Genomic DNA, 26,443 nt, shown 5'->3' with positions numbered 1-26,443 from the left:
GACAGGATTAATGAAAAAACAAACTCGGTGACAATATTTTTACTGTTTCTTTGGAGACAGAGGTCAGGTGACTTGTCTAATTTATCAATGGGAATTTAAGTCTTCATCTTTTAGCAGCTTACCATTGTTGAGGAAGGCTGGCTCTGTTAATTTCATTAGTGTCCTAGTAGCGCCATGTGTCCTGTGTTGATGGTTATTGTGTGATCCTTGCAGCTTTTATACCTTCATTGCCTGCAATAACAGTGATTTATGTTCATTCTTCCCCAGACAACTGCTGCTTGATGTCTCTGAAGAAATTGGCGAGATGGTCATTCTGCGGCAGGTACGTTCCTTGTTAACGTTTTATAGATAGTGTAATAAAGTGACATCGGTCGTGACTATCTGTCCTCTATATATAGAAGGCTGGGATGTCTATTTTAGGGCACAGTTACATATATATATATATAATTTTTTTTAGTAATACATAGACCGTTGTTGTCAGCCAGGGTTGGACTCTATGTGTGACCCATGCAGCTATGAAGGGTACTGTCCTTATTGACAAGGTCTCTTATAGTGCAGTGGTGCTGTATATGTACAGCTGGTATAACCCAGGTATCTTCTGTATATAGTGATTTGGACCATGCCGGTATAACCTGAGTATCTTCTGCATATAATTATATATGTACAGCTGGATAAGTTATATATCCCCTGTATATAGTGATATGGACCATGCCGGTATAACCTGAGTATCTTCTGCATATAATTATATATGTACAGCTGGATAAGTTATATATCCCCTGTATATAGTGATATGGGGCATGCTGGTATAACCTGGGTATCTCTTGTATATAATTATAGATGTACAGCTGATATAAGTTATACATCTCCTGCATATAGTGATATGGGGCATGCTGGTATAACCTGGGTATCTCCTGTATATAATTATATATGTACAGCTGGTATAAGTTATGCATCCTGTATATAGTGATATGGAGCATGCTGGTATAACCTGGGTATCTCTTGTATATAATTATATATGTACAGCTAGTATAACTTATACATTTTCTGTATATAGTGATACGGATTATATTTGCAAGCTTTGAGATTTCAGAGACTTCTTTCTCAGGCAAATGACATAACATTATGCACGATGTATAGGAGTACATTTTTGTGCCCCTCTTTCAGTTGTTCGTGTGTCATCTGCCTGAGGAAGGAGCTTCTGAGATCTGAAAGGTTGCAAATATAATGCTGCTGGTTAAATAATAAAACTGTCACTGCTCTAACGACCATAGATGTACAAATTTACATTTTAAACAAATATTGCCTCTGTTGCCATCTTATGGTCAAACCTGTTATTGCAGATTTTAAGTATGAGGGAAATACTTTTTTTTCTAAAAAATGAATTATTAGCATCTATGAGGAACAAAATAACACACTAATGACAAACACCGAAACAATCACTATTATGATAACGCCTTCTATGTCTAAAGATGAATAAAACTACTATAATACTGCCCCCTATGTACAAGAATATAACTACTATAATACTGCTCCTATGTACAAGAATAAAACTACTATAATACTGCCCCCTATGTGCAAGAATATACCTACTATATTATTCCCCCCTATGTACAAGAATATAACTACTATAATACTGCCACCTATGTACAAGAATATAACTACTATAATACTGCCACCTATGTACAAGAATATAACTACTATAATACTGCCCCCTCTGTACAAGAATATAACTACTATAATACTGCCACCTATGTACAAGAATATAACTACTATAATACTGCCACCTATGTACAAGAATATAACTACTATAATGCAGCTCCCCATGTACAAGAATATAACTACTATAATACTGCCCCCTATGTACAAGAATATAACTACTATAATACTGCCCCCTATGTACGAGAATATAACTACTATAATACTGCCACCTATGTACAAGAATATAACTACTATAATACTGCCACCTATGTACAAGAATATAACTACTATAATACTGCCCCCTCTGTACAAGAATATAACTACTATAATACTGCCACCTATGTACAAGAATATAACTACTATAATACTGCCACCTATGTACAAGAATATAACTACTATAACGCAGCTCCCCATGTACAAGAATATAACTACTATAATACTGCCCCCTATGTACAAGAATATAACTACTATAATACTGCCTCCTATGTACAAGAATATAACTACTATAATACTGCCACCTATATACAAAAATGTAACTACTATAATACAGCTCCCTATGTACAAGAATATAACTACTATAATACTGCCTCCTATATGCAAGAATATAATTACTATAATACCGGCCCCTGTGTACAAGAATATAACTACTATAATACTGCCCCGATGTACCAGAATATAACTACTATAATACTGCCCCTATGTACCAGAATATAACTACTATAATACTGCCTCTTATGTACAAGAATATAACTACTATAATACTGTCCCTATGTACAAGAATATAAGTACTAAAATACTGCTCCCTATGTACAAGAATATAACTACTATAATACTGCCCCTATGTAAAAGTATATAACTACTATAATACTGCCCCTATGTACAAGAATATAACTACCATAATACAGCCCCCTATGTACAAGAGGTACTACTATAATACTGCCCCCTATGTACAAGAGTATAAGTACTATAATACTGCCCCCTATGTACAAGAATATAACTACTATAATACTACCCCTATGTACAAGAATATATCTACTATAATACTGCCCCCTATGTACAAGAATATAACTACTATAATACTGCCCCTATGTACAAGAATATATCTACTATAATACTGCCCCTATATACAACAATATAACTACTATAATACTACCCCTATGTACAAGAATATATCTACTATAATACTGCCCCCTATGTACAAGAATATAACTACTATAATACTGCCCCTATGTACAAGAATATATCTACTATAATACTGCCCCTATATACAACAATATAACTACTATAATACTGTCTCCTATGTACAAGAATATAACTACTATAATACTGCCCCTATGCACAAGAATATAACTACTATAATACTGCCCCTATGTACAAGAATATAACTACCATAATACAGCCCCCTATGTACAAGAATATAACTACCATAATACAGCCCCCTATGTACAAGAATATAACTACTATAATACTGCTCCCTATGTTCAAGAAAAAAACTACTATAATACTGCCCCCTATGTACAAGAATATAACTACTAAAATACTGCTCTCTATGTAGAAGAATATAACTACTATAATACTGCCCCCTATGTGCAAGAATATAACTACTATAATACTGCCCTCCTATGGACAAAAATATAACTACTATAATACTGCCCCTTATGTACAAGAATATAACTACTATAATACTGCCCCTTATGTACAAGAATATAACTACTATAATACTGTCTCCTATGTACAAGAATAAAACTACTATAATACTGCCCCCCTATGTACAAGAATATAACTACTATAATACTGCCCTCCTATGGACAAAAATATAACTACTATAATACTGCCCCTTATGTACAAGAATATAACTACTATAATACTGCCCCCTATGTACAAGAATATAACTACTATAATACTGCTCCCTATGTACAAGAATATAACTACTATAATACTGCTCCCTATGTACAAGATTGTAGCTACTATAATACCGTTCCCTATGTACAAGAATGTAGCTACTATAATACTGCTCCCTATGTACAAGAATGTAGCTATTATAATACTGCCCCCTATGTACAAGAATATAACTACTATAATACTGCCTTCCTATGGACAAGAATATAACTACTATAATACTGCCCCCTATGTAGAAGAATATAACTACTGTAATACTGCTCCCTATGAACAAGATTATAACTACTATACTACTGTTCCTTATGTACAAGAATATAACTACAATAATACTGCCTCCTATGTACAAGAATATAACTACTATAATACTGCCTCATAGGTACAAGAATATAACTACTATAATACTGTCCCCTATGTGCAAGAATATAACTACTATAATATTGCCCTCCTATGGACAAAAATATAACTACTATAATACTGCCCCTTTTGTACAAGAATATAACTACTATAATACTGCCCCTTATGTATAAGAATATTACTACTATAATACTGTCTCCTATGTACAAGAATATAACTGCTATAATACTGCCCTCCTATGGACAAGAATATAACTACTATAATACTGCCCCCCTATGAACAAGATTATAACTACTATAGTACTGCTCCTTATGTACAAGAATATAACTACTATAATACTGCTCCTATGTACAAGAATATAACTACTGTAATACTGCCCCCTATGGACAAAAATATAACTACTATAATACTGCCCCTCATGTACAAGAATATAACTACTATAATACTCTCTCCTATGTACAAGAATATAACTACTATAATACTGCTCCTATGTACAAGAATAAAACTACTATAATACTGCTCCCTATGTACAAGAATATAACTGCTATAATACTGCCCCCTATGTGCAAGAATATAACTACTATAATACTGCTCCCTATCTACAAGAATGTAGCTACTATAATACTGCTCCCTATGTATAAGAATGTAGCTACTATAATACTGCTCCCTATGTACAAGAATGTAGCTACTCTAATACTGCCCCCTATGTACAAGAATATAACTACTATAACACTGCCTTTCTAAGGACAAGAATATAACTACTATAATACTGCCCCCCTATGAACAAGATTATAACTACTATAATACTGCCCCCTATGTACAAGAATATAACTACTATAATACTGCCTCCTATGTACAAGAATATAACTACTATAATACTGCCTCATATGTACCAGAATATAACTACTATAATACTGCTCCCCTATGTACAAGAATATAACTACTATAATACTGCTCCCCTATGTACAAGGATATAACTACTATAATTCTGCTCCCTATGTACAAGAATATAACTACTATAATACTGCTCCCCTATGTACAAGAATATAACTACTATAAAACTGCCCCCTATGTACAAGAATATAACTACTATAATACTGCTCCCCTATGTACAAGAATATAACTATTATAATGCTGCCCGCTATGTACAAGAATATAACTACTATAATACTGCTCCTATGTACAAGAATAAAACTACTATAATACTGCTCCCTATGTACAAGAATATAACTGCTATAATACTGCCCCCTATGTGCAAGAATATAACTACTATAATACTGCTCCCTATCTACAAGAATGTAGCTACTATAATACTGCTCCGTATGTATAAGAATGTAGCTACTATAATACTGCTCCCTACGTACAAGAATGTAGCTACTCTAATACTGCCCCCTATGTACAAGAATATAACTACTATAACACTGCCTTTCTAAGGACAAGAATATAACTACTATAATACTGCCCCCTATGTACAAGAATATAACTACTATAATACTGCCTCCTATGTACAAGAATATAACTACTATAATACTGCCTCATATGTACCAGAATATAACTACTATAATACTGCTCCCCTATGTACAAGAATATAACTACTATAATACTGCTCCCCTATGTACAAGGATATAACTACTATAATTCTGCTCCCTATGTACAAGAATATAACTACTATAATACTGCTCCCCTATGTACAAGAATATAACTACTATAAAACTGCCCCCTATGTACAAGAATATAACTACTATAATACTGCTCCCCTATGTACAAGAATATAACTATTATAATGCTGCCCGCTATGTACAAGAAAATATCTACCATAATACTGCTCCGTATGTAAAAGAATATAACTACTATAATACTGCCCCCTATGTACAAGCATATAACTACTATAATACTGCCCTCTTTGTACAAGGATATAACTACTATAATACTGCCCCCTATGTACAAGAATATAACTACTATAATACTGCTCCGTATGTAAAAGAATATAACTACTATAATACTGCCCCCTATGTACAAGCATATAACTACTATAATACTGCCCCCTATGTACAAGAATATAACTACTGTAATACTGCTCCTATGTGCAAGAATATACCTACTATAATACTGCCCCCTATGTACAAGAATATAACTACTATAATACTGTCCCCTATGTACAAGTATATAACTACTGTAATACTGCTCCTATGTACAAGAATATAACTACTCTAATACTGCCCCCTATGTACAAGAATATAACTACTATAATACTGCCTCCTATGTACAAGAATATAACTACTATAATACTGCCCCTATGTACAAGAATATAACTACTATAATACTGCCCCCTATGTACAAGAATATAACTACTATAATACTGCCACCCTATTTACAAGAATAAAACTACTATAATACTGCCCCCTATGTACAAGAATATAACTACTATAATACTGCCCCTATGTACAAGAATATAACTGCGATAATACTGTCCCCTATGTACCTGAATATAACTAGTATAATACTGCCCCCGATGTACAAGAATATAACTACTCTAATACTGCCCCCTATGTACAAGAATATAACTACTATAATACTGCCCCCTATGTACAAGAATATAACTACTATATTACTGCTCCTATGTACAAGAATATAACTACTATATTACTGCTCCTATGTACAAGAATATAACTACTATAATACTGCCCCCTATGTACAAGAATATAACTACTATAATACTGCCCCCTATGTACAAGATTATAACTACTATAATTCTGCTCCCCTATGTACAAGATTATACCTACTATAATACTGCCCCCTATGTACAAGAATATAACTACTATAATACTGCCCCCCTATGTACAAGAATATAACTACTATAATACTGCCCCCTATGTACAAGAATATAACTACTATAATACTGCCCCCTATGTACAAGAATATAACTACTATAATACTGCCCCCTATGTACAAGAATATAACTACTGTAATACTGCTCCCTATGTACAAGAATATAACTACTATAATACTGCTCCTATGTACAAGAATATAACTACTATAATACTGCCCCCTATGTACAAGAATATAACTACTATAATACTGCTCCTATGTACAAGAATATAACTACTATAATACTGCCCCCTATGTACAAGAATATAACTACTATAATACTGCTCCTATGTACAAGAATATAATTACTATAATACTGCCCCCTATGTAGAAGAATATAACTACTATAATACTGCTCCTATGTACAAGAATATAACTACTATAATACTGCCCCCTATGTACAAGAATATAACTACTATAATACTGCCCCCTATGTACAAGAATATAATTACTATAATACTGCCCCCTATGTACAAGAATATAACTACTATAATACTGCTCACTATGTAGAAGAATATAACTACTATAATACTGTCCCCTATGTAGAAGAGTATAACTACTATAATACTGCCTCCTATGTACAAGAATATAACTACTATAATACTGCCCCCTATGTACAAGAATATAACTACTATAATACTGCCCCCTATGTACAAGAATATAACTACTATAATACTGCTCCTATGTACAAGAATATAACTACTATAATACTGCCTCCTGTATACAAGAATATAACTACTATAATACTGCCCTCTATGTACAAGAATATAACTACTATAATACAGCCCCCTATGTACAAGAATATAACTACTATAATACTGCCCCCTATGTACAAGAATATAACTACTATAATACTGCTCCTATGTACAAGAATATAATTACTATAATACTGCCCCCTATGTAGAAGAATATAACTACTATAATACTGCTCCTATGTACAAGAATATAACTACTATAATACTGCCCCCTATGTACAAGAATATAACTACTATAATACTGCCCCCTATGTACAAGAATATAATTACTATAATACTGCCCCCTATGTACAAGAATATAACTACTATAATACTGCTCACTATGTAGAAGAATATAACTACTATAATACTGTCCCCTATGTAGAAGAGTATAACTACTATAATACTGCCTCCTATGTACAAGAATATAACTACTATAATACTGCCCCCTATGTACAAGAATATAACTACTATAATACTGCCCCCTATGTACAAGAATATAACTACTATAATACTGCTCCTATGTACAAGAATATAACTACTATAATACTGCCTCCTGTATACAAGAATATAACTACTATAATACTGCCCTCTATGTACAAGAATATAACTACTATAATACAGCCCCCTATGTACAAGAATATAACTACTATAATACTGCCCCCTATGTACAAGAATATAACTACTATAATACTGCCTCCTATGTACAAGAATATAACTACTGTAATACTGCCTCCTATGTACAAGAATATAACTACTGTAATACTGCCTCCTATGTACAAGAATATAACTACTATAATACTGCCTCCTGTATACAAGAATATAACTACTATAATACTGCCCTCTATGTACAAGAATATAACTACTATAATACAGCCCCCTATGTACAAGAATATAACTACTATAATACTGCCCCCTATGTACAAGAATATAACTACTATAATACTGCCTCCTATGTACAAGAATATAACTACTATAATACTGCCTCCTATGTACAAGAATATAACTACTGTAATACTGCCTCCTATGTACAAGAATATAACTACTGTAATACTGCCCTCTGTAGGTGAAGTTTCCTCAGGTTCTGCCCGGTCACTCTGGCTGTATTCTGTGTACATGTAGTTGTGTGTTTTGGTGGATAAATAGTTACAGATCACTTCATGCAGTAAGGAGTAAACATTCCTACACATTTACACAAAGCTGAACTGTCCACTCACTGCCTTCCAACTGAAGAGAACGCAGAAGAGGCGCTTAGACGACGCCAACACTTCTCCCCTTTTGATTAGACAGATTGGTCTTGGCACCTCATTTGTGGTACACAATGGACCTTGCCTGGATGCCTCACAGTGAGGACTAATGAGGCTGTCCATTTTGGCTGTGTGACCGGACTGTTATGTGGACGTCCCTCCATTGTCTTGGAAGTTTAGTTTGATGGTTTGAGATAGTTGAGGGTTTTCTATGAAGTGACTTGGACTGAAGGAGATTGCTGGAGGACAGGGTGAAGAGACGTCTGCAGTGATCACTGGCATTATGGCCACAGAGTCACCTAGGTGTGTGGACGAGCTGTCAGAGGACCGCTCCTGGAATGTTGGGTTGGGCGATCACCCACATTCTCGACTCACACAGGTAATTCATCCATTGTTATCTCGGGAGCCTGAAATAGAAAGCACTGGGATGGGAAGGAGTGAGCGGCCATCACCTGAGCAAATAATATGTCTGTATCTTACTAAGCTGATATAGGCTGATATAAGTTATGTTTAAGGGGGTTCCTGCATCAACTACAAAAACTCTATCATGGAATTAATAGAGGGACTGTCGTACTCGGAAAATTATTAAAAACGGATAGTGGTAGAAAAGGGCGTCTGTGTCTGGAGGACCCAGCAGGTCTGTCACTATACAGACAACCCATTGATTTAAAGGGACACTATGAAGTGCTTCATTTCTCCTGTGGTGGCGCTGCAGGGGAATTGAACCCTTGCTGCCTGGTTCCCTTTACAGATCACAGCTGATCATGGGGACCTTTTAGCAGTGAAGACCATATGATGAGGTTATTTTTGGGGAACCTTTCTAACAAGGGATTGACCAAACAGACATTCTATAAAGTTCTACAAGCTCCTAACAGTTGTAAACCACGCCCGGTTTTCTCAGCACTTTTTCAAAGCTGGCATGTGCCAACAAAAGTCAGCCATTTTTGTGTAAAACTGGAGCACGCCATCATTGGCAACTTTTTTGGGTTCAGTTTACAGCAATGACTGGCGTCACCTGATTAATTACTGTGAGCCACGTGGTGTTAGAAAGTTGCAGAATGCTTTCCCATAAAGTAAAAAAGTACAATAAGCAGATCCCAGGATGTCACTGCAGGAACCTCCAGTGATCAGTTATAACCTGAGAGGGAGCTTAATAGCAAGTATATGTGGTCAATTTCCCTTCAGCGCCCCTGCAGGAGATTCAAAGCATTACACAATTTAAATGAAATTCATGTGTTAGCCATGTGCTATATGGACATGTTGGTCCTCCAAGAGAAGAGAAACACTGATGTAACCCCTATTCGCTTATGGCAGAGGCATCCTGAATGGGAGTCTCATGTATTAATAGATATACTGCTCTGAATATGATGGGTAAAACGCCCTAGATATACTGCTCTGTATATGCTAATTAGCACATTGTATAATGTACTGAATATTTTGCACTGGATATAATGGATATATAACATACTGGATATTCTCTTATGTTTATGATATATATCACTTGTATAATGTGTTGGATATTCCAATTTATATGAATAGATACATTGTATAATATACTGGATATTCTCGTATTATATGATGGATATCATACTGTATAATGTGCTGTAAATCTTGCTCTGTGTATGATGGCTATCACAGTACAGAACATGTTGGATCTACTGGTCAGCACTGTGTATCATGGATGTCATATAGTTAAATATCCTGAATTTTGTATTCTGTATATGCTGCATGTATTGTATTGTATAATGTGTTCTCTATATGATGCATATCACACTGTATAATATGCTGAACTATTAGTCCGTCCGAGGACAGTGACTGCCATCTGTAGGTATAAGTGTCCGTGCTCAGAAAAATTATTCAGTGGCATTAGGAATAATAATTACACTATTTGTAAAAAAAAAGTAAGCTGTAAAACTCTTCCTGCGGTTCCATCTCCGGCAGATCTGTAAATGATGAGAGTTGTGCTGATTAGATGGACGGTCTTGTCACCGGAGGCCCTAAAAGTGGTTCCCCCCTTGGCCTATAAGAGGCTCTCGGAGGCCCCTTGTGTGTAGTGACCTCTTCTTGTAGAGCTTGCTGGCCACTAGACGTCTCTACGACGCAGAGAAGAGATTTCACCCCGTTACCAGAGGGGGCGCATTATTGGGATGTGAGAAGCTGGATGGTCGTATCCATGAATTGTCCCCCACCGGGCCGTTCTGACCAGACTGTTAGGAGGTGTTGGGACCAGTGGATGTGTGAGGGCACACAAGGTGACCGGGCTCAGGACGCCCCCTACAGACCACCAGTAGAGAGGAGCGTCTGACCAGACTGTTAGGAGGTGTTGGGACCAGTGGATGTGTGAGGGCAAAAAGTGACCGGGCTCAGGATGCCCAATACAGACCACCAGTAGAGAGGAGCGTCTAACCAGACTGTTAGGGGGTGTTGGGACCAGTGGATGTGTGAGGACTAGAGATGAGCGAGCACACTCGTCTGAGCTTGATGTTCGTTCGAGTATTAGGGTACTCAAGATGCTCGTTACTCGAGTTGAACACCACGCGGTACTCGAGTCAATTCCATTTCCTTCCCCGCATGTTTAGCACCTTTTTCTAGCCAATAGATATGCAGGGAAGGCATTACCACTTCCTGCTGTGGCGTGCCAGCCCTCTCCCCCCCACAGTTGTGAGTGGCTGGACCGATCAGGTGACTGCCGAGTACTTAAAGTGGTCCCTGCTGCGGCTCGCCTCAGACGCATGCTGGCAGAGGTTAGGGATAGTGCTGCTGCTGATATAGGGACAGTGTTAGAGTAGGATCCTGTCGTCGAGAACCCCAACGGTCCTACTTAGGGCTGCTCCTCATAGTGTGCATTGCTGTTGTGGCTGGCTGAGAGCAGTAGTGCACCAATTTTTTTTTTTTTAGGCCGCCTGCACATGGGCGGAAATTCCGCGGCGGGATTTCCCGCGGGATTTCCGCCACTGAAAGCCTGCATAGGAGTGCATTACAATATGCACTCCTATGCAGACAGCCGCGGTTTGGCTGTGCGAAATGTCGCGCGGCAAACAAACCGCGGCATGTCCTATGCCCCGCACAGAAACGTCACTCACCCGGCCGCCGGCTCCAGTGTGCGCATGCGCTGGCTGCCCGTCAGCCGGCACATGAAAGAGCCGGGGCCGCCGGGCGCGGGTGAGTACGCGCTCCTCCCTGCAGGCGCTCGGGTCAGGTCCCGCGGTGAGAATTCTCGCCGCCGGATCTGACCCGCCCGTCTGCAGGCGGCCTTAAGCATGTTTTTTTTTAAGCATCTAGGGCTGTGCAGGCCATTTCAGCTATACTCTTCTGTGTGTGCAGTGCATAAGGCAGAGTGTAGGGACACAGCTACTTATATAGGGAAAGTTTTACAGTCCTCCTAATCCTCTGTACAAGAACCCCAATGGTCCTTCTTAGGGCTGCATCTCACCGTGTGCATTATAGTTGTGGCCGGCTGGGAGCAGTAGTGCATCAACTTTTGTATTACACATCTAGGCCTGTTCCCAGCCTTTCAGTAATAGCGTTCTCAGCCTGCAGTGCCGTTCAACCAGCTCCCACCGTGAAACTGCACTCTAACATTTCCTAGCCTACTGCAAACTACTTCAGTTATACCGTTCTGTGTCTGCAGTGCATAAGTAGAGTTTAGGGACACAGCGACTTCTATAGGGAAAGTTATACAGTCCTGATCCTCCGTGCAAGAACCCCAACGTTCCACGGTGCACGGTGGTGGGCAAGTTTCAGCAAGCCGTGCTGAAACTAATCACCTTAGGTGACAAGAGGCACACGAGCTGTTGCAGGGTCTGACAGAGCAGACCGGCCTCTAGCTTTCGCCGCTGAGCCTCCAACCAGGCATGGTCGTGTGTGACAATGGCCGTAACCTGGTGGCGGCTCTGCAGCTCGGCAGCCTCACACACGTGCCATGCCTGGCCCACATCTTCAATCTGGTGGTTCAGCGGTTTCTGAAAAACTACCCCCACTTGTCTGACCTGCTCGGCAAGGTGCGCCGCGTCTGCGCACATTTCTGCAAGTCCACCACGGACGCTGCCACCCTGGGGACCCTGCAATGTCGGTTTCAGCTACCAGAGCACCGACTGCTGTGGGATGTGCCCACACGCTGGAATTCTACGCTGCACATGTTGGCCAGGCTGTAAGAGCAGCGTAGAGCAATAGTGGACTACCATCATGTCTATATCTCAGTGTGTTTTGGAGGAGGGGGAGGGAGAGGAGGAGGAGGGGGAAGAGACAGCTGGCCATACTGCAGAGGGTACCCATGCTGCTTGCCTCTCATCTGTTCAGCGTGTATGTGCTGAAGAGGAGGAGGAGGATCCTAAAAAGTCATCTTCCTAGTGAGGACAGCGATGTGTTGCGTACTGGGACCCTGGCAGACATGGCTGACTTCATGTTAGGCTGCCTTTCCTGTGACCCTCGCGTTAGATGCATTCTGGCCAACACGGATTGCTGGGTGTACACCCTTTTCAACCCACGGTATAAGGAGAACCTTTCCACTCTCATTCCCGAAGAGGAATGGGGTACGAGAGTGATGCAATACCACAGGGCCCTGCGGAAAAAGTGATGCTAAAGTTCCCATCTGACAGCGCTAGTGGCAGAAGGCGCAGTTCAGAGGGCCAAGTAGCAGGAGAGGCGCGGAGATCAGGCAGCATGTCCAGCGCAGGCAGGGGAACACTCTCCAAGGCCTTTGCCAGCTTAATGGCTCCCCAGCAAGACTGTGTCACCACCCCCCAGTCAAGATGGTGAGGGAGTACGTAGCCGATCGTACCACCATCCTCCGTGATGCCTCTGCTCCATACAACTATTGGGTATCAAAGCTGGACACATGGCACGAACTTGCGCTGTATGCCCTGGAGGTGCTTGCCTGCCCTGCCGCTAGCGTCTTGTCAGAGAGGGTGTTTAGTGCAGCGGGGGGAATCATCACGGATAAGCGTACCCGCCTGTCAACTGCCAGTGCCGACATGCTTACACTCATAAAGATAAACAAAGGCTGGATTTCCCCAGACTTCTCTTCTCCACCGGTAGAAAGCAGCAGAACCCAATGATTCTTTTCGCTGCAACAGGAGAAAAATGCATCATCTATCACCACAAAAAAGGGGGAATTAGCTTTGTCAATCTCTCTTGGATATTATTACTACTCCTCCTCCTAAAACAGCATGTCATCACGCTGAACTGCCAATTTTTCTGCGGCCCAAAAAGCTCTGTTTAAAAGTTTTTTACAATTTTTCAAAGTTTCAAAAGTAGGCTTTTCAAAACAGGCTTTGTTACAAATTAAGCAACAGCAAGCTGTATCTTTAAAATATGTTTATGGGTTTCACCTGCCCTCGCGGTTGAGCAATTTTTCTGGCTCTCGCCTATACTGTTATCTAATTTTTCCGGCCTTCGCCTACACTCTTGGTAACCAAATTTTTTCAGGTGTTCGCCTATACTCTTGGTACACCAATGTTTCAGGGGTTCGCCTGCACTCTTGCTACAGAAATTTTACAGGGGTCCGCCTATGCAGTTTCCACTGAATGGTTTGAGGGGTTCGCCTATACTTTTGCTACAGAAATGTTCTCGGCGGGGTAAAACTCTGCCATGAAACTCTGACTTCCTATCTGACACCTACACAGAATGAAGTGTGTGGGGACCCATTGATTTCCCATAGCTATTTAACTCACGGCACCTTGGGTCACACAAGGTGGAGGCTGGAACTGAGCCTGACCCAGGGCCCACTCACGTACTTCCCACACAGAGTATTGCGGGTCCTACCTCGGTCATGGTTTCTCGGCCTTATTATGCCACCTCCTCCTGCTTGGGGTCTGGGGATCAGCGGTGGGCAACATGTATTTTCTCTCGTGTTACCACAGTTATCTGAGACACTAGTTTGGGCCAAACAAAAGGAGCATTACTGCATTAATGAGACGTTCCCAGCTGCACTAGCATCTGCGTCCGCTCTGTGCCCACGATTACTGAGGGTGTGAGCCGAGGTTGAGGTCCTTGGCAGGGTGAAACTGCCTTGTTTGGGCACTCTGATTTCTTTTTGTGTAATACTTTCCTTGGGTTCCAGGGACTCGTCTATGCTGTGGGTGCACAAAGACTTCCCATTGCTCTGTTTTACCTGTCTGGCACAAATACACTGACTGACTAGGGTAGAAATGTGGGCTGAGGTCCTTGGCGGTGTGAAACTCTGCCATGTTTAGGCACTCTGATTTCTTTAAGTGTAATACCATGTTTCAGTTCCTTGGGCTTGCCTATGCTGTGGGCGCACCAAGACTTCCCATTGCAGTGTTTTATCTGTCTGGCACAAATACACTGACTGACTAGGGTAGAAATATGGGCTGAGGTCCCTGGCGGGGTGAAACTCTGCCATGTTTGGGCATTCTGATTTCTTCTTGTGTAATACCATCTTTGTGCACCGACAGCATAGGCAAGCCCAAGGAACTCAAAGACTTCCCATCACGGTGTTGAGCTACCTGACACCTACACAGAATGAATTGTGTGGGGACACATGGATTTCCCATTGCTATGTAACTTGCGGTACCTTGGGTCACACAAGGTGGAGGCTGGGACTGAGCCTGACCCTGGGCCCGCTCACGTGCTTCTCACACAGAGTATTGCTGCATTGTGGAGATGTGTAGAAGTGCTGGCACCTGAGTCCCCTTTATGCCCACGTTTGCGGCTCCTGACAATTTTGTGACGGAGGTGGCACGGGATTGGAATGATGATCTTACGTCAATTTATCATCAATTCTCAACAGCATTGTGGGCTATCGCCCACACTTTCAAAGAGGGTCGCTGCCTGGCCCTGCCAACCCTCTGCAATGTGTGCCTCCAGTTCCTCCTCATCCAGTACACACTTATAATTAGACATGAGGGTGGTGTGGCTATAAAGCAAGCATGTGGCATGAGGGCAGCTGAACGCTGCGCAGGGAAACTTTTGTGTGCGCTGTGGACGCAGGGTCATGCGGGAGGGGGGGGGGGGGGTTGGACTGCAATGCCAGCATGTCACCCAGGAGAAGAGGCAGCAATGTCACCACAGGCAGTGATTGTCCTTGGTTGCAGGTAGAGTGTTGCTTGGCTAAGATGTGCCAGCACGTGTGCCTTGCTAATGATGGTTTGTCCGCAGTAAATTGTTAGAGGGGGTGACGCCAGACTCTTGCCCCCATTTTGGCTTAGTAGTGGGACCTGGGAGCCTCACATGCAGACATGCATGCTGCCCTTGCCCTTCCCTATCCGTTTCTGTGGTGTTTCCATTTCTTTCTGATGTTTTCTGGCGCTTCACAAGTCATCACCTATGCGGAGCATTGGTCCCATACAAAAATGCTCGAGTCCCCCATTGACTTCAATGGGGTTCATCACTCGAAACGAGCTCTCGAGCATTACGAAAAGTTCAACTCAAGCAACGAGCACCTGAGCATTTTGGTGCTCGCTCATCTCTAGTGAGGACACACAAGGTGACCGGGCTCACGACTCCCGACAGACCACCAGTAGAGAGGAGCATCTGACCAGTCTGTTAGGAGGTGTTGGGACCAGTGGATGTGTGAGGACACACAAGGTGACCGGGCTCAGGACCCCCGACAGACCACCAGTAGAGAGGAGCATCTGACCAGACTGTTAGGGGGTGTTGGGACCAGTGGATGGGGGCACACAAGGTGACCGGGCTGAGGACGCCCTCCACAGACCACCAGTAGAGAGGAGCATCTGACCAGACTGTTAGGAGGTGTTGGGACCAGTGGATGGGGGCACACAAGGTGACCTGGCTCAGGACCTGCCTACAGACCACGAGTAGAGAAGAGCGTCTGACCAGACTGTTAGGAGGTGTTGGGACCGGGCTCAAGACGCCCCGAGGACATGTTACTATACAAAAACAAATATTCCTGTTTATTTATAAAGTACCCACAAAGTTTTCATAATTACTGACCGATAAAATGGATGCCGCCGTTTAAGAACTGAAGACACAAGAATAAGTCGATGGCTTGAATCCGATCTGCGGAGGTTTATTTGACGTCCGCTGGAAGATCACATTAGCATATAGATTGCTGTATAAACCACCAGTATCCTCCACCAGCTTCAGTGTTTTTGGAAGCGATGACATTTTAATGGTTTCTACAATCACGGGAAGTCGAGACAATTTATAGAGACAATTAAGACGGTGCGGTCTATTTTGATAGTGTGGTGGCATTTATGACCCAACTTCCGAGCTCCCAGCAGTCACTTGATCAAATTATCTCAATTTCAGCATTAAAGGTTTCATGGGACAAATTACAAGATGTATGTTCTCTTTATTTCTCTACTGGGAGGTGATCTGTGGTCTCTGGTTGATGACTATTCCAAATATATCTGGCAGTATATTTCTAGGCTTTTTGTGTATTTCTAGAGTTGTGATATATTTCTAAAGTTGTGATAATTTCTAGGGTTGTTTCATATTCCACTGTTCTGGTATTTTTTAAGGTTGTGATCTATTTCTAGAGTTGTGATATATTTTTAGGGTTGTGATCATTTCTAGGGAATATGGTATATTTATAGGATTCTAATAGATTTCTGTATTTTTTGTTAATTTCTAGGGTGGTTGTATTTTCTAGGGTTGCGGCATATTCCTAGAGTTCTGGTATATCTCTTGGATTCTTTTATATTTATAGGGTTATGTTATTTTCTTCAGGTTTCTCATACAATTATAGGTTTGTTGTATATTTTATAAGGTTGTGGTATATTTCTAGAGTTGTGATGTACAATTCCTGTACTCATGCGAATGCATTACAATGTCAGCCGTGACACATGAGGTTACCCGCTCTCATTCATACATTATTGACAGTGTTCTCAGTGCTGTTCCCCTGAGGATATGACCATGCAGTCCTGGCCTTACAGCTGACGCTTCTACATAGTAATGAATAAGGAGACAATAATTCCTCAAAGTTCATGATTAGCATCAGAATAGAAGACAAATGAGGTTACCTCCAAGGAGGAGAGAGAAGGGCTGCTGACACCTATATCAGTAAGAACCTATAGAACACCATATGTCACTGAGATGTATGGCATGCCTGTACTCAAAGAGCATCATATAATCCCCCAGACATTTCCATAATATGTCTCTATGTGTGCAGTTTGGAAATATCTCCTTTATTCAGGCATAGATGATACATCAGACCTGTTGCAGATCTTTCTATCTACCATAGCACATTGAGGAGGAATTTTGGACCGTTCCTCCATGCAAATAAGCTTGTTCATTAAATATTTCTGGGATGCCTTGTGCGCACAGCCCTCTTTAGGGCATGCCACAGCATCTCCATAGGGTTAGTGTCAGCACTCTGACTTGGCCATTCTAAAACACAATCTTCTTTTTCTCTAGTTGATTACTTGTCTTCTTTGGGTCATTCTCTTGTTGCATTTACCCGTCTCTTCAACTTGAGGTCATGAACAGCTAGTCGTCTGTAAGATGTTCTGATGCACCTCAGAATTCATTATTCCCTCAGTGATCACAGGGCTTCCATGATCTAAGTCAGATCAAACCATGTTGCCCTCTCCACCATAACTGCAAACCATGATGGTCCTTCCACCATAACTGCAAACTATGATGGTCCCTCTACCAAGTTTTACAATAGGATGAGGTTTTGGTGTGCAGTATAATTCTTTCTCCAAACACAGTATTATGCTTTTGTGATAAAAGGTTCTACTCTTGTCTTGTCCATCCATAGAACGTTTCTCAGAAGCACTGTAGAACATCTAAGTAGTTTCAGGCAAACTTGAGATGGGCCATAGGGTTTTTTTTCCTGGCCAGTAGCAGCTTCCTTCATGGTGTTCTTACATGATCACCATTCTTGGTCGGCGTTTCTCTAATGGAGGAGACATGAGCAGAGGTTTCTGCAGTCTGTACAGTCTTCTCTAGGTCTTCTGCTGTTGGATTTATATGTACTTTGATCATACGCACTTGATTGGGCATTGATATATTTAGGATCCTATTGGATGTACTGATATAACAGGATGCCCACTCCTAAGGAGAGTAGAATAACCATGAATCTTCTCTGTCAGTAGATAATTACCATGGTTTGATGTACACCCAGGTCTTTAGCTTTTTCGAGCTTTATCCATCTCTATAACACGTCTTCTGGGATCTTTTTACAGTTGTTTGCATCCAGGCATGGTTCACAATAAGTATTCTACTTTAGAGAGAACAGATTTGCCAGTAACTAGGCTTTGTGTGCATTTGTTTAATGGGCAAAGCACTCACGAAGTCCATAATTTAAAGTTTTATCTCCTTCATTTACAAAACCTTTGCCAATTAGCTCTTTGAAAAGTCATTCACAAAGACATTCACTTATTTTTTTTCTCCCTGTGCTGTGGATTATTACTCAGTGTGATCAATAGAAGACATGAATGGTACAACTGCTTGTGTGTAAGAATTGATTAACAGGAGCCCTGCATAGAAGTTAATAGTCAGAGGAGCGCAGACTGCTTAAGGAAGGTGACGAATCCATGAATTATTTAAGAAGTAGTTGCTATGGAAGTAGGTTATCTGTGTAGACGCTGAGGAGCTGCAGGTGGCTCTTGGTTTTCGGTTCCCTTAGTGCTTTGCCTTTACTTGTGGTTCTTCAGGTATTAGGTTAATGAAAAGCCATGTGTTACATACAACCGGGACCATCCACAGATTAATAAGTACCTAGACGGACTCTTCCAAGGGGAATGATCAGTCTCAGAGTTCACCAGGTCTCAGCCAACAAAGGTGCCTCAGCTCCACACAAGTTCTAAGTGTTCTTGAAACTTTTTGCTTTTCGATGGTCCATGTAGAGGATTGATACATGGTTTCAACTCTTGGAGACTCTTAGAGGGATGCTTTTGGATTTTTGGTGACGTTTTCAGACAAAATGAATGATTACTGTGGATCATTGGACTGCTTTTGACGTTGCATCATACAGTGGCGGTGAGCATGAGGCCGAGAATTTCATCTGTATATTTGCATTGACGTTTTTGAATTATTGACTGCAAAAGTTGGGATGTACCAACGTAGAGGAGTGGAGGACGTCTTGGAAAAAGACCAGGGCAAATGGGCTCTGCTACGTAACATTAACCAGGCTCTGAAACCCAGCACACTACTACCGGTGAGAGAGATCTATTGTTGCCATAACAGTGGGGTGCCATGTGTGGGAGTGGGCGGCTGTAGTAGTATCTTGTATAATTGGCCTTGGGATTAAAAAAGTTTCCTATGTACTGCACAATAAACCATCTGAAATATTTACATTGAGTTTGCTACTGTATCTGAAAGTCCAGGTAATAACATGGGCAAGAAGGGCAAGTTCCCAGATGGCTCCACCATGTTTGGGACCAGCTGTGAGATGATTAAAGCCTATGTAGTGTTATAACTTGTGCACTATATAGCACTGGTATTTTGGCATTATATGGCAATGTTATACACATCTGGTGCTTTATGTAGGCACTGTTGTGTATTTATTGTGTAGCATTATTGTATAGATCTTCTGTGTATTGCATACCTTGTACTATTATGTAGGCACAGTAGGATACTGTTATGTATCTAAAGTGTGACACCATTATGTAGGCACATGAAATACATACCCTGCCTACTTAATAATATCATACATTAAATACTGTATATACTTAATGCATGGTACTATTAAGCAGGCACTGTATGTATTTCATATGACACACTGATATGTTAGCATTGTTTTGTACTTAATATGTGGCACTATTAAAAAAGCACTCTTTTATGTATCTGATGTGTGACACTATTATGTAGGTAATATATGGCACTGTTATGTATGTAACGGGTGATCCTATTATGTAGGGACTGTATGGCATTGCTATGTCTGTAACGTGTGACACTATTGTGTATTGCATGGTTTTATATTGACTATGTGGCACTGTATGGTACTATTATGTATCTAAACTGTGGCACTGTTATGTGGGCACTGTATGGCACACTTGTATATTTATTATGTGGCACTGTATAGACCTGTTATGTATCTAAAGTGAGATACTATAATGCAGGTGCCGCATGGCACAGTTGTGTATTTATTATGTGGCACTGTTGCGTATCTATTATGTAGGGACTGTATGGCATGGTTGTATATTTACTATGTGGCACTGTATGGCACTGTTATATATCTAAACTGTGGCACTATTATGTAGGCACTGTATGGCACGGTTATACATTGCTTTTTCGACACAGTATGGCACTATTATGTCTATCAAAGGTGTGGCACTATTATGTAGGCACTATATGGTATGGTTGTATTTTTATTATGTAGCTCTGTATGGCGCTATTATGTATGTAAAGTGTGACACTTATGTAGGCACTAGATGGCATGGTAGTATATGTTCTATGGGAAAGTGTTATGTATGTATAGTGTGACAGTATTATGTATGCCTTGTAGGGCACAGTTGTACATTGCTTTTCTGGCACTGTTATGTCTACCAAAAGTGGGACACTATTATGTAGGGACTGTATTCTACGGTTGTCTATTCACTATGTGGCACTGTATGGTACTGTTAGGTATCTAAAGTGTGGCACTATTATGTAGGCACTATATGGCATGGTTGAATATTTATTATGTGGCACTGTATGGCACTGTTATGTATGTAAAGTGTGACACTTATGTAGGCACTATATGGCATGGTTGTATATGTTCTATGTGGAAGTGTTATGTATGTATAGTGTGACAGTATTATGTAGGCACTGTATGGCACAGTTGTATATTTATTATATGGCACTGTTTTGCACTGTTATATATCTAAAGCATGGCACGATTATCTTGGCAGTGTATGGCACAGTTGTATATTTATGTGTATATCTATATATAAGGAGGTTGGGTCCATATAAACTCTAGCATCCCCATATAACCCATAAGCACATACTCATAGATTTAACACAAACCCCAATGCAAAATCTGTACCAGACCCCCATCTACCCTGTGCCATGTATAATACTGGTGGCTTCCTATGTGACAGAGGGGACTTTGGGCCAGAGCCTGGGTGCAACCGCCACCTCTGCAGGAGGACATAATATACCACCAAACCAATGGAGGAAGTGCGCCTTCCTATGTGAACTGCCATCCCTTGAGCAGCTTGTGGGTATGCCACTGCCTGGGGTACATGGCTGCCACCAGGTTTGGAGAGGGCAAGCGGCACCTTCCTCTGCTGCATGCCTTAAAGATCCACATGCAGTATTTGCAGGAAAGTTTAGATTCCTTCCAGGTTTTAGATGGAATTAACAGTAAAATTTCTTTAATCCAGCATCTGGTGCTTAAGCAGTCTTCTAAAGTAGTAAATGATTCATTGCGGAAAACTATAGGGAATGGCTGATAACAGAGAACAGTGCAAACTGGGGAAAAATAGCAATAACCATGGCCTTCAGTTCCTGAGGAAAGTGCAAATATGTGGATGTACACGTGTTACGAAACTGCAGCTCCCAGCCTCAATGCATGATGGGAGTTGTAGTTGGACGCTTCATTGTACAACTTGTCCCATGGGCACGCTTACATTCTAGATGTGTGACTCGCAAGCAGTAAGCCATACACACATATTTAGAAGTCACTTTGAAATAACACAACGCAGGAGAACGGCTGCCCCCCCCCCCCCCCCGCCTGTACCCAGCAACGCCGCCAACAGACTCCCTGGTAACTCGCTGGCATCGTGCCCGGATCTCGGCGATCAGATAGCGGGTGACCCTGCGCTGTGATGTCCTGTGCCTGCTAGTTCTATGGTATAATGCCCAGGCCTCAGTCTGCTTAGTATCCTTGCCCATGGTGAGCTTACAGTTTTGCCTCCCTTGTGATACAGTGATTGACAGGGCGATACCTGCTGATCTGGTGATCTAGAGTCCTTTCTCTAGGGATCTAGTAATTGAGGCCGGATTCACAAGAGCGGATTTGCGCACGCATTTGTGGACAAAAAATTTGCTCACAATACGCAGAGAATAGGACCCACTGACTTCAATGGGTTAATTCACATGCGTGTATTTTGAATGCGCATTTCAGTATGCACAATTCAGCATTCTCTATTTTCCTGCGTATTTGTGCGTGGAAAGAGTACATATTGAACTCATTACACTAATTGGCCATTATAATGGCTGCGAGTATTTTTTTTGTGCATGCAAATGCGCAAGACTTGCGTGCAAACAGTACGGTAAACTGCGCTGATGGGCGTGCAAATGTTTTGAGGGTAGGTCTTATTTTTGGGGAAACGGGGTAGTTCTAATTTATGGTACTGTTACTGGTGATCTAGGCATATAGAGTCATTTCTTTAGTGATCCAGTTGTTTAGAATACTGTCCCTGGTGATCTAGCGATTTTGAGTCAATTATCTGGTGATCTAATGATTTACATTAATTTCTCGAGTGATCCAGTTCATAGCACTATCCCTGGTGATCTCTTGATTTAGAGTCATTTCTCTAGTGATCCAAAAAATTCAGATTACTTTCCCCAGTGATCTAGCCATTTGGAGTAATTTCTCCAGTTGTTCAGAGTATTGCCCCTGGTGATCTAGTGGTTTAAAGTCATTTCTCTGGTGATCTAGTGATTTAGGATAATTTCCCTAGTGATACAGTTGTAATTTACGGTACTGCTTCTGGTGATCTAGGCATATAGAATCATTTCTCTAGTGATCTAGTTGTTCAGAGTATTGCCCCTAGTAATCTAGTGATTTAGTCATTTCTTTAGCGATCCAGTTGTTCAGAGTACTGTTTCAGGTGATCTAGTGATGTAAAGTAAATTCTTTGGTGATCTAGTGATTTACATTCATTTCTCAAGTGATCCAGTTGTTCATACCACTACCCCTCATCATCTACTCATTTAGAGTTATTTCACTAGTGACCTAGTTGTTCAGATTACTTTCCCCCATGATCTAGTGATTTAGAGTAAGTTCTCTAGTGATCCGGTTGTTCAGAATACGATCCCTGGTGGTAATGTATTGATTTTAAAGTCATTTCTTTGGTGATGTAGTCATTTAGAGTAATTTATCTACCAGTACTTATTCAGTTGTTCCGGGCTCTCTCCCTGGTGATCTAGTTGTTACGTTCGTGTGGGCAAATAAGCACCAGGCCCATACAAATATGACCCGAAAACACAGGTTAGGGGAAACTGACCCTGAGCTGCAGGGAAGATGACTTTGCCCTACCTAACAAGCGGAGCGATCGCCTCTATAAAGGCGGCCCCACGCTGGAACCTCGGCCCTGCTCTCCCTGAAAGGGTGACAGTCGCAACCAGGCGGAACTGACACATTAAATGCAGAAACTCACTTACCACACAACCTACCACACTAAAGCAGATAGTAAAACTGAATATAAAAGCAAGGGATTAGCTCGTACATTGGCCACTGAACGTAAGCTGCAAGGCTGCGACAAGGCTCCTCGTGTCTTGCAGTCCCTACTCTAGCAAGACACTAAACAGGCAGCACAGGACACCAAACACACACAGCAAGCTGCAAGCTGACCAGACACTACACACATAGCAAGCTGCAAGCTGACCAGACACTACTCACACAGCAGACAAGACTGAGGAAATACAGCTTCCTCATTGCAGAGGGGCTGGGGTATATATCCACACCCAGACCCAGGGGATTGGCTGACCTGAACAACTCAATTAACTCTCACCTGTGCAGGTGTGCTCCTGGTACCCCGTAGAACAACAAACTCCAGCAGCACAACCTAACACTAGTAATATGCAGTCATTTTCCTAGTGGTCTAGTTGTTCAGAGTACTGTCCCTGGTGACCTAGTGATTTTAAAGTAATTTCTCTGGTGATCTAGTCATTTAGAGTAATGTCCATGGTGATCCAGTTCTTTTGAGTACTACTCCTGAGGAACAAGTCTCCTCTCTACAATGTGATCCAATTGTTTGCACTACTGTTTCTGGTAATCCAGTGATGTATTGTCCTGCTTCCTAGTGATCTAGTTTTTTAGATGACTATCCCTGATGATTTAGTGGTTTAGTGTCTATTCCCTGCTGATTCAGTGATTTTTGATCCACAATCCTTCCTCTAATGATCCTTCCTTGGCAAATAAGTGGATTAGAATCTTGTCACTGGCAAACTAGTAATTTAGAACCCTAATTTAAAAGAAATGTAAAGAAAAAAAGAATATAATAATTTGGAAATCTCATCTAACCATATTTGATCCACAATAGAACATAGAGGGAGAAGGGAGACACTTTCCCATTTTATTTTAAGAAATTAACTCATTTAGAAATTGATGGCAGCAATGCATTTCACAAAAGTTGAGCGGGGCCATGTCTACCATTATGTAGTATCCCCTCTTCTTTACACAACAGTCTGTAAACATCTGGGAAGGGACGAGACCAATCGCTGGAGTTTTGCGAGAGGAATGTTGTCCCGGGTACTGTTGTATCTTGTCTCCACCAGAAGAATGGGTGGAGACAAGCTGCATGCCAACAAGCAACGCCTACAACTTGATTGGCTCGGACGAAGAATCAGTTTCCATTATGTCCCCTCCCGCCTCGTCGTGCCACTGACTCCACGGCCGCTCTCCCTTGTTCCCTTACCGGCTTCTGCACTAGACTGCGCCGGAGCAGGAATGGGATAAGAAGAAGTCAGAGCGCCAGGGGCCAGTGACACTCTGCCACTCTTCCTTGTCCTCTTCCCGGCTCATGCGCTGTTGGTCTCCTTGGTGCTGTCACATATTGCAAGCACCGGTAACGCCGGTGAGGAGACTTACCGACTTCGCCAGAGCAGGGACAAGAAGAGCAGGAAAAAGAAGGAAGAGCGCCGGGGGCAGTGACAGCGGGGGAATGCAACAGAGGGGGGGGGGGGGGAAATTACAGCACCGTCGCCAGGGAAAGTATCACTGCGGACGTACGAGCTAACAGCGGTGCCAACTTGAGGGGTTGCCACCCGTGGATATTGACAGCAGGGAAATGCAATGAATGAGGAGGAGGGGGTCAAAGCTGGAAGGGAAGAAAGTCACCGGGGGAATTATGACAGCAGAGCCAGGAGCACTGACCAGTGGATTCTCTGGCTCAGCCAATGAAGTTGTGGGCATTGGTTGTAGGCGTACAGCTTGTCTCCACTGGTGGAGACAAGATACAACAGTACCGTTGTCCTGTTCTTGTCTGATGTTGGATTCTGGTTGCTCCACAGTCCTTGGTCATCTTTGCCGGATTTTTCATTTCATAATGTAGTGGCCTAGACTTAACATTAGTTTGAAATGTGTTTGTCTTGTGCCTATGTATTGTCAGTGTCTTCTATGAGCATGAATTTGATATGTATTGCAATCAAGGGCTTAAGGTAAACCGCATACTGTGTTGCCCTGTAAAACTCCCTCACCAGTAACTTGGTTGGGTCCCATGCTACCCCCAGGGGAGGAGATGATAGAGCCCCATGACAAGGCCTCAATCTACCCCGCTATTTCCACGGCTGTGGGCCTGCTTCTCAGATTCTGCAATAATGCGCCAAATGCTTTCTATTGGTGAAAAGTCTGGACTGCACACAGCCGGTTTACCACTAGGACTCTTCTTCTGGGAGCCATGCTGTTGTGATGGATGCAGTATGCGGTTTAGCATTGTCTTAGTAAAATATACAAGGCCTGTCCTGCAAGAGATGTTGTCTGGTTGGAGCATATGTTGTTCTAACCTCTATATATTTCTAAGCATTCATAGTGCCTTTCAGGATGTGTAAGCTGCCCGTGTCATA

The 26,443-nt window shown here is 41.6% G+C and overlaps 1 protein-coding gene across 1 annotated transcript in view; it reads left to right on the top strand.

Annotated features, from left to right (window-relative positions):
• Positions 1–277: 277 nt before the first annotated feature.
• The window catches only part of MYO7A (myosin VIIA), a 163,417-nt gene continuing 137,251 nt past the window's right edge, over positions 278–26,443 (top strand). Inside the window, exon 1 of the mRNA XM_066588272.1 lies at positions 278–322. Within this exon, the coding sequence (XP_066444369.1) occupies positions 305–322 (18 nt within the window). The 5' untranslated portion in view covers positions 278–304. The remainder of the gene's footprint in view (positions 323–26,443) is intronic.

The sequence above is a fragment of the Eleutherodactylus coqui genome, chromosome 1 (genome assembly GCF_035609145.1).
Source record: "Eleutherodactylus coqui strain aEleCoq1 chromosome 1, aEleCoq1.hap1, whole genome shotgun sequence".
NCBI lineage: Eukaryota > Metazoa > Chordata > Amphibia > Anura > Eleutherodactylidae > Eleutherodactylus > Eleutherodactylus coqui.
The sequence above is the reverse complement of the archived record's forward strand: the minus strand, read 5'-3'. Positions and strand labels throughout refer to the sequence as shown.